Genomic DNA, 18087 nt, shown 5'->3' with positions numbered 1-18087 from the left:
TATACATGGGGCTTATTTGAATTCATAAACTGTGAACTGTATTTTATAACTTTTACTGAGAGTTGTATCCCCACTATTAGAGAACTGTACTTCAGTCAATGAGGTTTTCTCTGATACTCTTTTGTGGCAGAAGATTCAGACTGTTTCTTTGTTCCCTTTAGTATTGGGCACTGTTCATTTTGTGTTACATGGGAACATGGCATCAAAACACATTCAGGAGGACCAGAAAACAGAAAAGTACAAGAAAAAATTAACTGAATACATCACATGGACTTAAAGGGACACTATACCCAAACATTTTATTTAATGATTAAGGTAGAGAATACAATTTTAAACAACATTCCAATTTACTTCTATTACCTAATTTGCTTCATTCTTTAGATATACTTTAATGAAGAAATAGCAATGCACACGGTGAACCAATCACAGGAGGCATCTATGTGCAGCAACCAATCAGCAGCTACTAAGCATATCTAGATATGCTTTTCAGCAAAGAATATCAAGAGAATGAAGCAAAATAGCTAATAGAAGTAAATTAGAAAGTTGTTTATAATTGTATGCTCTTTCTAAATCGTGAAAGAACAAAATTGGGTTTCATGTCCCTTTAATGTTAACCAGCTGCTGCAGTTTACATACATAGACATTGCTTCACGTTCTACAAATAAAGTTATAACATGCACAGCACAGATGAAATATGAACTATATTGTGATTACATAACTATGTACATGGTTGTCAAAAATAACTATTTTTTTTTTACACAAACTATTAAAAAAAACACAAATACGGATGAAAGAAATCTGAAATGTGCAAAAAAATTAAAAAAGTGTTAAAATATTACAAATACAAACACATAAATATTTATTTAAGAAGAATTATTAGTATAACGTGTTTAAAATTAATAAAAACACATTTAAATTTAAAAATATGCTTTGACACTTCAGCTTTAATTTCTTCTTAGATGTGTGATTCATTGTTAACATGTTGTCTACTATTTTAATGGTTTATTTTGGGGGTTTCCAGTAATCCAGTTGCTTTGGCTGGCTGAATGCTAACATGAAAGTTTAAAACATTCCCATCCGGGGGCGGAGCTAGCCATCAAGGGAGCAAGACGTGTGCTTGGGAAGCTCCGGGCTTTATATATTATATTGCAGCTATTAATCTTACAAATTTAAGTCAAACACTTCAGGATTTAGGCTCTGGAGAGGAAAACAGTAACCAAGGAGCTAATAGACGGACGGAGACACATAAATATTGTGAAGATTTTGTTCCCCTGTTGGAAGACAACCACGAGGCATTATATACTACTGCATGGAAAGTCCAACGATATCTTAGTTCTTGGGTAGAAGCTGCCTGATAACTATGCATTTTTGCAACTTGACACAGCAACAAAAAGTTAGATAGCGAACTTTCAGGGGTAGTGCTCAGGAGATTCACTGATTCTAAGAAAACTCAACCCCTACCCAAAATGGCGACGATACTACAACTCCTGCAACAACTAGAGGCTAAAATGGACTACCACTTCCTTCTATTACATGAAGAACTCAACACTAAACAGCGCCATACAGAAGAGGAGCTAGGACGCAGCTCTTGCGATTCCCAGTGTATGGAGCATGCCGCAGCCGTTTCCTCCTCCTCCCCACTGCAGAGCCCTGGAGCTGAACGCGATGCTGTCTACTCATTGGGGGAAGATCACCAACCTACCTTAGCAGGAGACATCTTGTTCCTGCAGCGCTCAGACACGATGAGGAGACCGGACCCCCTCTACAGAGTTGCGGAGCGTTCTGTGGTATCGGAGGATGCAGCTGACCTTGCAGATCCCATTACCTCCGGAGATGTCTTTGAGATCTTCCCAACTGCTAGATCCAAGATCCCAGAGATGGGTCCTCAGCAATCAGATGTTTACCCGCTTTCAAAGGGGTGTCATGGGAATCGCTGCAACGTAAGAAGCTGGACACTTACTTGTTGGGACACTCTTCTAGCTGACAACCTCAGCGGACCGTTTACATCTGTGCAGGGCAGGCCCTACTGCCTATTGATTCCGACACTACATCTGCTGTACCCTCTGCAGGATAGATCCCGGTTTGACATTACCGGTGTTGGCTAAGTAGAACTCCTTCCCGGGCTTCCATTTGCCACACGCTTCCACATGGGCAATATGATTATACAGTACCCACAACTGATTGACCTATATTATGCTCAATGCAAAGTTCTAGGTGTTTCAGCTCAGTTCGCACAGCTTAGATAAGTTTGCTACGACACGTAGCACCAGTTTCTTATTCCTATTTTTTTATATGATCCACAGAAAGGGGTGCCTATTCTAGTGTCTATAGATACATCATTTTCATTTCACAAACCCTTGTAGAGAAATTACACTAGGTACAAGATAACATTTAACATGTGGCACTACATCAAGGCTCCTATACAGTCACTCCTTATTCCATTCACTGAGGATGGCCTGACAATATGGGGAAGATAATTTTGCTACCGGACTTCCACTTTGCCAAGCATGCTATATTTGTTTCCGTTCTGAGGCCTCTCTAGCTAAGGAATTGTTTGTAGGAGACAGTTTGCTTCCTTTCTCCTAACAGTATTATCATCATTATGTAATGTTTTCATATAGAACTGCCTATGATGGATAGTTTCACAACATCAGGGGCTGGTGTGGATGCTAGTAGATATCTGGGTATTGTTCAATGTTTTGCTTCAGCAAGTTAAACTAATAGCTTAACTGACCTGTTCTCCATAATTTATATATGTTCTATGCTGCTTTTGAATTGTTCCATTATATATTACCCCTAACACACAAGTTAAGGGCTTTTTGTTAGCTTTTTAATAAGAGTTCCCTCAGGTCTACAGAGTGCAGGATTCAATTAGGCTTACTTTTATTTTATCCTTTTTGCATCAGCTATGGCTAGTTCTGTAAATAGTATACACAACAGCTCATGAGTACAATATTGTTTATCCACTGTTCTAGCATTATAGGTCACTTGAATGTACATTATTTAATATAGCTAAGGCATACTGGAACCATGTATTTAGTAATCTGGGCTCTTTGGTAGCTTATGAAGTTTTGCCCTTATTTACTGATTTTACTCCTAATTTTGTTTAAAAGGGGTATTCTGCTATAGCATAGCTGCGATATATTTTCAACTGATGACCATATTGATTAGAACTTTGTTATAGTTTCAAGCAGTATCATATAGCCCAGTTGACATGAGATACCTTTATTTAGTTAGCCTATTACTAATGCCATTTACTCAACTTTGACTATTGGGTATAGCTATAACATCTTCGCTAGTGACTTTCCATTCTGCTTTGCCTTATATTGAGATATATTAGTGATGTTACAAGAGACGTCTACATCTAAGATGCACTATTGCTTTGTGTATAACTATGTTTGCAGATTCTCTAACTACCAAAGCAAGCAAGTTTACCTCTGAGTTTCTCCATTTAGTCGCACTTTATGCTGGGCTTGACTATTTATAGATACTCATATACCTTACCACTTGAGTCCCGCAGGTACTTCGACATCTAGTATAATTGGCCTGATTTCCTCTCAAATACTTGGAGACAGTTAGGTATTGTTTTATGGTTATATAGATCTACCATACATACTACAAACACCTTATTTTGTTATTTATTATACTATGACAGAGCTACGTCTCCCCCTAATAGTTTTATAAACAACACATCCTTCCTTTGAAGCCCACTACTGTAACTATATAATGTGACCTCTACTAACTATCCTGCTATCCTGTCTGGCTCCGCCCCCCATTCCCTTCCCCACTCCACTTCGAGCGGCTCTTGCCCGCTGTACTCCCTTACCCCTCTCCCCGCTAATTTGGTCCAAAAGCGGCCAAAACATAAACTAACCCACACTTGTCCCACTATTACTAGAATATATAACCTTATAAATGTTTCTTATGGCAACGTGGTGATTATACTCTATATATATTATTTCAGTTTATCATACGTTATGTGTTTGTACACTGACTCTGAGTAACTACACTTGATATAACATTCATGATAACATTTGGTCAGCATGCGACCAACACAGTAGTTACTCCTCCTTTAAGCTTTAAAAAAAAAAGAAAATGAGGTTTCATTTTTGTTTGTCCAGTTTTTTGTGGGTTCTGGATTTTATTTTTACTTATTTTTACTTAATGTCTAATTGGATACTCATCTACTACTATTTAACCTAAGTCCCTGGGTTACCTAGTCTCTTATATATTATAATGTCATGAACAAAATAAGCACTCACATGTGACTGTTTATATACCCGCTTGTAAAGTTATTGTATATCAATTTATTGTACTTGTGACAAACATTTTTTTGTTGTAACACTCGAAAAACCTCAATAAAAATTATTTAAAAACAAACAAACAAAAAAAAAAACATTCCCATCCCCCGTCTCCGAGTCCTCAACATAAAACTCACTGACACGCGACACAAGAAACTCCAAGGTCCCCTCCTTACATAATAAAGCGCTGCCAAGTACCAACCAGACACATTAGGGGACACATTAGGCGGCCGGCCTCGCTACAGATTCTTGAGCATCTGGATGAAAACTACCTCATCCTCAGTTGGGACCGTGGGGCGGGTGAGAGGGTCTTACAGGTAAGTTGCGTCACTCACATGGTAACAGCAGTCAGCAGAATATGATGTAAATGACGGGGCGTGGTTTTACAAGACTGCCTATATGCAAGCGCCAACCCTTCTCCTAAGGGGCGGATCTCCAGGGTCCGGTGGCCACAAATGGTTTATGTGAATGCGACCTTTGGGACCCTGGAAGTTCCGTCACTTTTAAAATGTAAAAAAGCCTGCCTAGGGGGCACAACATTCTATTTGGGTGGGCATTGCCCCCCAATGCCCCCCCTTGGAGCAGATCCTGGATAAGATCTGAAGTTCCGGTCAACATTTTCAGCAATTGATTGACAGATGAATCATCTGAAATCAACTAATCATTGTTGGCGATTAGTTGATTGCAAATGATTCATCTGTCAATCAATTGCTGAAAATGGCGACCGGAGCTCCAGATCTTTTACTATAGCGTTTCTAGTGAAATATATCTGAAGATAAGTATATACTAACAATTTCATTAATGAAACTTTCATTCATTTTTTCATTTCTATCATTTCACTTTTGCTTATATGGTTAACTTTACATTCACCTTAAATGAAAATAACTTCCAAAATGATTTAGAAAAATATTGCTAAATAATTGTGTTGCTAGTCTCCACAAGTGAATGCAATAAAATATGTAAAATGCAAGTTAGCCAAAAATATTATTTGTCATAAGAAATGTTGTCTTGTTGTCTTGATATAGAAAAATCATTTTAGTTGAGTCCAAACATTTAAAAAAACAACAACACATTAATATCTTGTTTGCTACACTTCTTTTTCTAAAGCAAAACTCCATCTACTACTTGACTCATTTTGAGGAGCCAGTTTGGAGTTGAGTCCACAGCTGACAAGGCTAGCCATGGTCATATTGTATAAAGTGGATTGTTTTGCAGTTCTTATCAGTTACTAGTGTTAATTTAAATGAGCTATAACAACTTACCCTGTTCCATGTAAAAAAGTACAAGTCTTGCAAGAGTAACTTTCATAATGGACTCTCCATGCCCAGTTGTGGATACTGCACCGATTAAGTTATCAGCATACGCACCAGATCCTGTTAAAAAAATGTAACCACTATTAAATGGTTTACTTTATATTATCATAACTAATATAATTTAAAAATAATAAGTACATGTATTGCATAGTTAGTATTCCATTAGAACAAAGTAACATAGTAGAGGAGGTTGAAAGATGACAGAAGTCCATCAAAGTCAACCTATACAGATCCTTCTTGATTTACAATAAAAAAGTTGCCAATTGAACTTATATTAAACAATTAGAAAAACAACCCATTTAACACAGGCAATCATATCCCTGAAATCAGTTTTTAGTTAGAAATAATCAAAGTATTTTATTTAATGTATCTAAGGTACCTCCTTAGGCAATGAGGAGATTAAATCTCCTTTACTCTAGCCTTAAAGTGTGACCTCATATTACAAACAATTTTCTTGGAATAAACAGTGCTTCCAACAACTCTGTCTCTGGGCCTCAAATATATTTATATAAAGTAATCATATCACCTCTCAAGCAACAATATTCTAGCGAAAACATACCTAATTTGGCTGACCTTTCCTCATATATTAAATCCTCCATTCCACTTATTAGTTTTGTCACCCTTCTCTGAACTCTGTAATGTCCTACTGCACTCTATACTCAAGGCAAGGTCTTACCAGGGATTTATTTAGTGACATAATTATGCTTTCTAACCTTACATCTATGCCTCTTTTATCAAATGATAGTATCTTATTATCTTTAAAAGCTGCTATCTTGCATTGCACACTCATTCTTAGCTTGTTATCTACAAGAACACCTAAATCCCTTTCTTCCTCTGTTTTTTTCTAAATCTAGTCCCATTTAAATTATAGTTAGTCTGCATATATCTACTTCCAAAACATAGAACCTTATATTTACCAATATTAAATCTCATTTTCCATTTATCAGCCAAATATTTCAATGTTTGTGAATCTTTCTGCAAGGCAATTACATCCTGCACTAACCTTTTCACCTTACACAAATCTGTATCATCTGCAAAAATACAGATGTTGCTATTTAATCCTTCCTCCAAGTTTATAATAAAAATATTAAAAATAACAGGGCCCTGTACTTATCTTTGTGTGACCCTACTAAATACGTTTGTCCAATGAGCATTATAATTTTATTACAACACATTGTTTCCTGTGTTTTATCCAGTTAATTAACCATGGGCTAACATGTTCTGCTATTTCCAGTCTTTTCTTTGTGTACAATATTCTTTCATGTGGCACTGTATAAAAAGCCTTTGCAAAATCCAAGTAAATCCCCCCAAAGGATTCACCTTTATCTATATTCTTGCTTACCTTCTCATACGATCTAATTCGATTTGTTTGACATGATCTAATTCTCATAAAATCATGCTTATTTGAATTTATAATCTTTTTTCCCATATATATTTTTGAATATAATTTCTTATAATTCCTTCCAGTATCTTCCTCATGTCAGGCTTACTGGTCTATAGCTTCCTGAATCAGCCCTTCTTAACCTTTTTTAAAAAGTGGCACCACATCAGCTTTATGCCAGGTACTATGCTTGAGACTAAGGAGTCTTGAAGAATCAAGAGTAGAGGTTTGGCTATGAGAGTGCAAAGTTCCTTTTGAACCATTGGTTTAATTCCTTCTGGACCTGGACTTTTATTTATCTTGATATGATCCCTTTTCCCCCTGATATCATCTAGATATTTGTATGGACTTGTATGTTCTAGTTTGTTTAAATGTCTGCCCAATTGGTTCCTCCTTTGTGTATATTGAAGAAAATAAATGGTTTAGCCCCTCATCCTTTCCCTGGTCCCTTTAAAGGGATGTAAAATCCCACATTTTTCTTTCATGAATCAGATAGAGCATGCAATTTTTAAACAACTTTCTAATTTATTTCTATAATCAATTTTTCTTTGTTCTCTCAGTATTATTTGTTAAAAATCAAGGGCATATCCTTAGGAGCCAGCCCATTTCTGGAGCACAATATGGCAGCAGTTTTGCAAGAACTTAATACATTTGCAAGGGCACTAGATGGCTGCAATATTTACTGCCATGTAGTGCTCCAGATGCCAATCTAGGTATCTATTCAACAAGAAATATCATGGGTACAAAGGACATTTGATAATATAAGTAAATTAGAAAAATGTTTGCGTTTCATGTCCCTTTAATCATGTAATCCTTCACACATTTTAATGTGATTTTTTGCCATATAAATACTTAAACAACGTATTGGGTTAGTTTTAGAATCCTTTGCAATTAATCTCTCATTTTTAATTTTGGCTAATCTGAGCACTCTGTTGCATACTTTGTTACATCCCTTATACTGTACATTTGAAATGATGAGTCTGTCTGTACTATTTATTTGAATAATTTAAATGCTCTATGTTTCTTACTAATTTCTTTTGAAACATTTGTATTTAGCTTCATTGGCTTGGATTTATTTCATTTACTTATTAAACCATGTATTGATATGTATATTTATTTAACAAAGTTTTAAATCTTCTCAATGTATCTATGTTTTTATTTAGGAATAATGTGTCCAAATTTATACTATTTTAAGATTCCCTTAAAGGGACACGAAACACAAATACGTAATGTCTTTCATGATTCAGACAGATTAAACAATTTTAAACAACTTTCCACTTAACATTTATTATCTAATTTGCTCCATTATCTCGGTATCTTTTGTTGAAGGAACAGTAGTTCACCAATGGGAACTAGCTGATGGCTAGAGGCAAGCCACCAATCAACAGCTTTTAAACCAACCTACTGTATATAAGAGAATGACACAAATTAGATAATAGAAAATAATTTGAAAGTTATTTAAAACGGCATGCACTATCTGAATCATAAAAGAAAAATTTGGTTTTCATGTCCCTTTAAATCGTTGAAATTTGCATTTTTTTTTTAAATTAAAAGTCTTTGTTGACCCTTTGTAACTCTGCCTATAGAAAGTGATTTCAAACGATACCATATTATGATCACTGTTACCTAAATGTTCTTTCACTTCTATGTTTAATATTATTTCTGTACTATTTGATAGCACTAAATCCATTATAGCTTTATTTCTAGAAACTGTAAGATTTATTAAAAAAAACACATTTTAATTTAATTTTCACAATTTGAGTTTAGATTTTACATGTTTAGATTTTCTTTGTGAAATGATTAAGCTTTATTAGGCACAATTCTCAATCTGGAAAAAAATATACATTCTTAATGTTCTTAAAGTTTATGAAATGTTTGTAACACCTAGCTTTTGATTTAACCCCTTAGTGACAGCAGTCATATTCTATATGTTGCCTGTAATTTTCACTGCAAGAGGTTAAATATTGCGGCTGGAGGGAGGCATGTAGTTAAAGTGCATCTCGTCACTATCGTTTAGACCCGTGCTATTACAGGGCTAAAATACCCTGTGACCTCATCTGTGTCATTAAATGGTTAAATAGGGGAAATAAAACATAGTTTGAAAATACAAATAAAGATATAAATAAACTGCTTGAATTTGGTATTTGCATAAAAAAAATCAGGAAAAAACTATTTACATATAGATGATATTTGAATATATATTTATCATTTTGGATTTTACACACACACATATGTATGTATATATATATATATCTTCTGGATAAAACTAGTAATAATGTATCTGGACTAATCTTCAGCTTATCAAAAGCCATACAAATGGCTTGACTTTGATACATAAGAAGCATAACTTGTGTTTGCAAAGATGTGTGTTCAAGATCCATTGAAAAGCTTTACATTTTTTGATTTGTTTTGTTTTCAACATCAATTATGTGTACTTATTAAGAAATCATAAAGCAGCCAAACTCTTGTACAGATCAAGTGGGATTGCACTACAGTAAAGTGAAGGATATCAATTAGTTGGTGATTTGCAAACAACCCTGTGATGTTTTTTTTATTGAATAAGTAAGTGTTTTACATATATTTGTGTAATACTAGAGCACTCTTACATTTATGCATATTAACACAACTATTTGGCTAGCTGAAAGTTGCTAATGGCTTCACTGTGAACTGAATTCAAATTTTAAATATTACTATTAATTATCAAAGATGGACCATTTGTATTCTATCTACCATCACATTTTTCCTCTGTATAAGGATAACACTTCTCAATATAGAACATCGTTTTCTGTGCTAGTTTAGCTTTGCAATAATTGGTATAGGCATATTGTTTTGTATTCTTATAAGTTGAATTGAAAACATAAATTAGTATGTAAAGATCACATACAATTCTTCTATATAATATTTCTACTAGAATTTTTTTTTTGCATGTGGCAGTAATGCCTAAGATATAAAAAGAGTTCTTCAATATTTTTTTATTTTATTTATAATGGCATACCATTATTTAACAGAATGTTTCCAAAATACATGTTTTCTTTCTCTGGCAGTATTATCTACAAATTACTTGTCGCAAGGAAAAAAACAGAAAATCCTGTCAGATAAAGAAGAGAAGACTGGGCAGGGATGACGGAAGTCATCAGTCAAACAAACAGATTATGTTTGGAATGTTTAAGGTATGGACTCAAGAGACCTGTAGCTTGTTAAAGAGGCAATATTTCAAGACAGCTCAATTATTTATTGCATGCATTAAAGTGGATGGGTTGTTTTACTGCAAGATGCAATTACTTTTGATGTATGTGTTTGTCTTTTTAGATATTACTTTTTAATGTGACTAAAGATTTGTAACTTTAGACTTTTAGGACCCATGGGCCTACAAGGCCTTAATCTACACATGATGAGATGGTGTCCATATTAAATTAAGCACAACCAGGGTTCCATGAAACCTTTTGCAACCAATTTTATTTTTTGTTGTAAATAATTGCATTGAAGGTATGGCACCATTTCATCTGCAAAAACCTTTAGGTTTTAAAGAGATGCACATACCTTTTTCTAAATTACCCAAGCTGTAACAGAGACTTACTTGATCACAACCTGTATCAAAATGTTCATATTTCGAGAATTTAAAGATCTCTTTCCACCTATTTATTTCACAATAATTGGTTAAGGTACATAGGAAAATATAAGGACTCCTGTGTCACCAAGGACTACATATTAGAGAGTGTGTGTGTAGACTCATGCATTTCTTGGATTTGCTGCTAAAACTGTGTCTTCCTTTTATTGTCAGGAAAAGTTTAGAAAAAAACACATCACTGCCTTCTATTTGATTGGCTAATTAAATATAAAGATTATATTTGACATTGTTAAGGTTAGTTCTCGAGAGAAAAGATTGGCCAAAACACCTTAGACACATGATGTGAAGTTTGGATAAAATAGTAGATGGATTAAATAAGGCAATATACAGTTGTGCTAAAAGCTGAGAAGTTATAAATATGCTTGTCTTAATAATAATAATAATAATAATAATAATAATGCTCATAATTGAAACTATTATCATAATTTTCATGTAATTTAACAATTCTGCACCCTTGCAGACTTCATGACTCTAACTGTGTCAAATGTCTCCCTAACAAGCCTCTGCTAAAACAAAAGACAGATTGGGTTCTTCAAACAAAGTAAGATATGGGGGTGTTTGGACATTGAAAAACAACCCGCAGGACATGATATTAATCTGTTATAAAACCTATCATCCTCGGTTTATCTACTAATCTATTGCAAAACAGCAGAACAGTCTTGTAATTACAAGATGTTTATGTCCCTCTAAGAGAAGAGGAGGGGGCTTCTATATCTTTTTCTTCTACAGCCCAATGTGCCAACAACCATACATATTCATACAACATCCATATGGAAAGGTGCTTGTTTTTTGGTTAGTAAGAATCATGTTCTGTTAGACAGGGAAATCAGTGAAAAGATAAACAAACAAATATATTATTTGACAAAACAAAGATGCATTATTTACTAGTAGAACAGGCTTCTTAAAGGGACATTATACACTCACGGATAGATTACGAGTTTTGCGTTAGGAGCTGTGCGGTGCTAACGAGCAATTTTCTCTCACCGCTCATTTCCCTGCAGCGCTGGTATAACAGTTTTTACAAACCCACCGTTAAAAGACAAGAAGTGAGCGTTGAGCAAAATTTTGCTCATTACCGCACTCCAATACCAGTGCTGCTTAAGTCAGCGGTGAGCTGGTCGAACGTGCTCGTGCACGATTTCCCCATAGGAATCAACGGGGAGAGCCGGCTGAGAAAAAGTCTAACACCTGTAAAAAAGCAGCGTAAAGCTCCTTAACGCAACCCCATTGATTCCTATGGAGAAACACATTTTATGTTTACACCTAACACCCTAACATGAACCCCGAGTCAAAACACCCCTAATCTTACACTTATTAACCCCTAATCTGCCGCCCCCGACATTGCCGACACCAACATTATACTTATTAACCCCTAATCTGCTTCCCCCAATGTCGCCGCCACCTACCTACACTTATTAACCTCTAATCTGCCGCCCCCAACGTCGCCGCCACTATAATAAAAATATTAACCCCTAAACCGCCACACTCCCGCCTCGCAAACATTAATTAAATATTAATAACCCCTAATCTGCTGGCCCTAACATCGCCGCCACCTACCTACATTTATTAACCCCTAATCTGCCGCCCCCAACGTCGCCGCCACTATATTACGTTTATTAACCCCTAAATCTAAGTCTAACCCTAACCCTAACACCCCCTAACTTAAATATAATTAAAATAAATCTAAATAAAACTTATTTCATTACCTAAATAATTCCTAACAGTTACATTGTAGCTAGTTTAGGATTTATTTTTATTTTACAGGCAAGTTTGTATTTATTTTAACTAGGTAGAATAGTTATTAAATAGTTATTAACTATTTAATAACTATCTAGCTAAAATAAATACAAAAGTACCTGTAAAATAAAACCTAACCTAAGTTTCACTAACACCTAACACTACACTATAATTAAATAAAATAACTAAATTAACAATTAAATCAATTAAATTAAATTAGCTAAAGTACAAAAAAAACAAACAAACACTAAATTACAGAAAATAATAAACAAATTACAAGATATTTAAACTAATTACACCTAATCTAATAGTCCTATCAAAATAAAAAAAATGTAGCCTAAACTAAACTAACAATAGCCCTTAAAAGGGCCTTTTGTGGGGCATTGCCCCAAAGTAATCAGCTCTTTTACCTGTAAAACAAAATACAAACAACCCCCCAACAGTAAAACCCACCACCCACACAACCAACCCCCAAATAAAATACTATCTAAAAAAACCTAAGCTCCCCATTGCCCTGAAAAGGGCATTTGGATGGGCATTGCCCTTAAAAGGGCAGTTAGCTCTTTTGCAAGCCCAAACCCTAACCTAAAAATAAAGCCCACCCAATACACCCTTAAAAAAACCTAACACTAACACCCTGAAGATCGACTTACCAGGAGAAGTCTTCATCCAAGCTGGGCCAAAGTCCTCAACGAAGCCGGGAGAAGTCTTCATCCAAGTCGGGTGAAGTGGTCCTCCAGACAGGCAGAAGTCTTCATCCAGACGGCATCTTCTATCTTCATCCATCCGGCATGGAGCGGGTCCATCTTCAAGACATCCGACGCGGAGCATCCTCTTCATCCGACGACTAAAGAAGAATGAAAGTACCTTTAAGTGACATCATATATATATATTAGATCTATATTAGATCTAATACTTACAAACAGTGATACAGTTTCAGATGTGTCTGTAGGTGAGAACTTAGGATCCAGTGATCATCAATCTGTTTGGTTTAGTATTCATGTTCAGGAACTGTCCACCCAGACTAAAACAAAAGTTTTAGACTTTAGGACGGCAGATTTTTCATTAATGGGAGAATACCTAAAAAACTATTTAAAGGGGAAAACTCTTATTACAGGGGTTCAAGAACAGTGGGAATTTGTGAAAGGTGCCATTTTAGATGCAACCGCACACTGTATTAGACATGTCTGTAAAAGTAAAAGAAAGCGGAAACCAATTTGGTTTTCCAAAGAAGTAGCACATGCTGTAAAGACAAAAAAGATAGCTTATAAAAATTACAGACACACACAAGCAGATGATGATATGAAAATATGGAGACTCCAACAAAAAAAGACTAAGCAGTTAATTAGGAAGGTTAAAGCTCATGCAGAAGAGAAGATAGCACAGTCAGTAAAACATGGGGACAAAACATTCTTTAGATATATCAGTGAAAGAAGAAAAAATAAGGTAGGAATAGTAAAATTGAAATCAGTTGATGGTAGAATAATAGAAGGAGATAAGCAGATTGCAGACTGTCTCAATGATTACTTCTGTTCTGTTTTCACTAAAGATTGTGAAGATACAATGTCTACATTAAGGGATGCTACGCAAAATAGAAATAAGCTTAACAGTAATCTTTTTACAGAGGATGAGGTTTTGTTAGCATTATCAAAAATAAATGTTACAAAGGCAGTGGGTCCTGATAATATTCATCCAAGGGTTTTAAAAGAACTTCGATCAGTGCTAACTGTCCCATTAACTGATCTGTTTAATCAGTCACTATTAACAGGAGCTGTCCCAGATGATTGGAGAATAGCAAATGTAATACCTCTTCATAAAAAGGGCAGTAGAGAAGAATCTGGCAACTACAGGCCAGTTAGTTTAACTTCAGTAGTAGGGAAATTAATGGAAAGCCTCTTAAAAGAAAGAATTATGACTTACATAAAGACAAACAATTTAGAGGACCAAAATCAGCATGGTTTTACTTCAGGGAGATCATGTCAGACTAATCTAATTGACTTCTTTGATTATGTAACAAAAGTATTAGACAAGGGAGGAGCAGTTGATGTAGCATATCTAGATTTCAGCAAAGCATTTAACACCGTCCCACACAATAAACTTATTCACAAACTATATCTCCTTGGTCTAGATTCAAAAATTGTGAACTGGGTGGAATGCTGGCTTAAGGACAGAAAACAAAGTGTCTTAGTAAATGGAGTTCATTCAGCAGAGGGGGCTGTTACTAGTGGTGTTCCTCAGGGGTCAGTTCTGGGGCCTGTTTTGTTTAACATATTTATCTGCGATATCAGCAAAGGGCTACAGGGGAAAGTATGTCTCTTTGCAGATGATACAAAAATTTGCAACAGAGTGGATGTTCCAGGGGGGGTAGACAAAATGAGAAGTGATATACAACAATTGGAGGTTTGGACAAACGACTGGGATCTAAAGTTGAACACAGCAAAGTCTAAAATAATGCATTTAGGGAAGAAAAATCCAAATGTTAATTACAGACTCAATGACACTTTACTGACTGTTACAGACGAGGAACAGGACTTGGGAATTATTATTTCAGATGATTTAAAACTTAGTAAACAATGTAGTAATGCAGCGAGTAAGGCTAGCAGAATGCTTGGATGTATTGGTAGAGGTATTTGCAGCAGAAATAGTAAGGTTCTTATGCCACTTTATAGATCATTACTTCAGCCAAAATTTGAAAAAAGGCGAGTCGGGGCCACAGGCTTAAGAACTTAAAAGGGTAATTTTATTGCCATACAAATTAAAATGGTGATGTTCACAGCAAAAAACATAGCAGGTCAGATCTGAGACAGCAGCGGTCTAACATGTTTCAGCTCACTGCCTTAATCATAGACCGTGCTGTCTCAGATACACAGCCTCCTTAAATTACAAAATCACAGTGACGTGCAATGTCTAAGTTAACTCTTTGGTTACCTGCTAACACATATATACATAGTCTGCAATGTAGTGCAAAAAGACATATAGGTATTAAAGTTTTACAGAGCATTACTTAGCAATAGAAATGTAAGATTTTTGTAAACATGCTAAATAAACAATCTATCAGTTTAAAGCAATATTCAATCTGTTTAGTAACCGATCATTCTCAAACGTTTGAGAATGATCGGTTACTAAACAGATTGAATATTGCTTTAAACTGATAGATTGTTTATTTAGCATGTTTACAAAAATCTTACATTTCTATTGCTAAGTAATGCTCTGTAAAACTTTAATACCTATATGTCTTTTTGCACTACATTGCAGACTATGTATATATGTGTTAGCAGGTAACCAAAGAGTTAACTTAGACATTGCACGTCACTGTGATTTTGTAATTTAAGGAGGCTGTGTATCTGAGACAGCACGGTCTATGATTAAGGCAGTGAGCTGAAACATGTTAGACCGCTGCTGTCTCAGATCTGACCTGCTATGTTTTTTGCTGTGAACATCACCATTTTAATTTGTATGGCAATAAAATTACCCTTTTAAGTTCTTAAGCCTGTGGCCCCGACTCGCCTTTTTTCAAATTTTGGCTGAAGTTTTCATGCAGACTTGCAGAGGTCTGCTGGCGGTTAGCGGGGAGCTCCACAATTGGATGCTGTGCTAAGGAAGGAGCCGAGTAGATTGGTCACGCCTGGTTGTGACGAAAGATTACAGGAGGGTTCAGACAAGGAAGACAGACCGAGACCGGGAGAGTATGCAGCAATTGCGAACACCGGAGGATCAAGGTACTGTGCATACTTTAATTTAATACACTGCCCTCATATACGAACTGGATTCTGGATCTGCAGTTTAGTTTGAGCGCTATAGTGGGACTTTTTGTTTGTATATGCCTTTATAGATCATTAGTTATGCCTCATCTTGAGTATTGTGTGCAGTTCTGGAGGCCATATCTTCAGAAGGATATTAACAAACTTGAATCTGTGCAAAGGAGGGCTACCAAAATGGTACATGGTCTAAAAAATAAAACTTACCAGGATAGGCTCAATGACCTAAATATGTATAGCTTAGAGGAGAGAAGGGAAAGAGGTGATATGATAGCAACTTTCAAGTACATTAAAGGGTTTAGTAAAACTGAGGCTGTGGGTATTTTACATAAAAGGGAAAATTCAAGAACAAGGGGTCATGAGCTCAAGCTAAAGGGTAGTAGATTCAGGAGTAATTTGAGGAAGCACTTCTTTACAGAAAGAGTGATTGATTTATGGAATAAACTTCCTCAAGAGGTAGTAGCAACAAACACTGTGGGGGACTTTAAAAATGCATGGGACAAGCATAGGGCTATCCTATGAACTAGATAAGTTTATACTGTTAGGTAAGGTCGGGCAGACTTGCTGGGCCTATGGCTCTTATCTGCCGTCAATATCTATGTTTCTATGTTTCTATCATCCAAGATGGCGTCCCTTAGATTCCGAGTGGCTGATAACCATCTTGGATGACGTCACTTAAAGGTACCTTCATTCGTCTTTAGTCATCAGATGAAGAGGATGCTCCGCGTCGGATGTCTTGAAGATGGACCCACTCCATGCCGGATGGATGAAGATAGAAGATTTCGTCTGGATGAAGACTTCTGCCCATCTGGAGGACCACTTTGCCCGGCTTGGATGAAAACTTCTCCTGGCTTCGTTGAGGACTTCAGCTCGGCTTGGATGAAGACTTCTCCCGGTAAGTCGATCTTCAGGGGGTTAGTGTTAGATTTTTTAAGGGTGTATTGGGTGGGTTTTATTTTTTGGACTTGCAAAAGAGCTAACTGCCCTTTTAAGGGCAATGCCCTTCCAAATGCCCTTTTCAGGGCAATGGGGAGCTTAGGTTTTTTTAGATAGTATTTTATTTGGGGGGTTGGTTGTGTGGGTGGTGGGTTTTACTGTTGGGGGAGTTGTTTGTATGTTTTTTACAGGTAAAAGAGCTGATTACTTTGGGGCAATGCCCCGCAAAAGGCCCTTTTAAGGGCTATTGGTAGTTTAGTTTAGGCTAGGGTTTTTTTATTTTGGGAGGGGGCTTTTTTTATTTTGATAGGGCTATTAGATTAGGTGTAATTATTTTAAATATCTTGTAATTTGTTTATTATTTTCTGTAATTTAGTGGGGTTTTTTTTTTGTACTTTAGCTAATTTAATTTGATTTAATTGTTGTTAATTTATTTAATTATAGTGTAGTGTTAGGTGTTAGTTTAACTTACGTTAGGTTTTATTTTACAGGTACTTTTGTATTTATTTTAGCTAGGTATTTATTAAATAGTTAATAACTATTTAATAACTATTCTACCTAGTTAAAATAAATACAAACTTGCCTGTAAAATAAACATAAATCCTAAGATAGCTACAATGAAACTATTAGTTATATTGTAGCTAGCTTAGGGTTTATTTTATAGGTAAGTATTTAGTTTTAAATAGTAATAATGTAGTTAATGATAGTAATTTTATTTAGATTTATTTGAATTATATTTAAGTTAGGGGGTGTTAGGGTTAGGGTTAGACTTAGATTTAGGGGCTAATAACTTTAAAATAGTGGCAGCGATGTTGGAGGCGGCAGATTAGGGGTTAATAAGTGTAGGTAGGTTGCGGCAACATTGGGGACGGCAGATTAGGGGTTAATAAATATAATGTAGGTGTCGGCGATGTTGGGGGCAGCAGATTAGGGGTTCATAAATATAATGTAGGTGGCGGCGGTGTTAAACATTTTATTATAGTGTTTGCGATGCGGGGGGGCCTCAGTTTAGGGGTTAATAGGTAGTTTATGG

The 18087-nt window shown here is 35.7% G+C and overlaps 1 protein-coding gene across 1 annotated transcript in view; it reads right to left on the bottom strand.

Annotated features, from left to right (window-relative positions):
- Window positions 1–18087, bottom strand: part of LOC128656489 (isoaspartyl peptidase/L-asparaginase) — a 157590-nt gene that overhangs the window by 30761 nt on the left and 108742 nt on the right. Inside the window, exon 7 of the mRNA XM_053710407.1 lies at window positions 5564–5674. Coding sequence (XP_053566382.1) covers window positions 5564–5674 — 111 coding nt within the window. The remainder of the gene's footprint in view (window positions 1–5563; window positions 5675–18087) is intronic.

This window comes from Bombina bombina, chromosome 4, assembly GCF_027579735.1.
Source record: "Bombina bombina isolate aBomBom1 chromosome 4, aBomBom1.pri, whole genome shotgun sequence".
NCBI lineage: Eukaryota > Metazoa > Chordata > Amphibia > Anura > Bombinatoridae > Bombina > Bombina bombina.
This window is presented reverse-complemented; position numbering and strand designations above follow the sequence as displayed.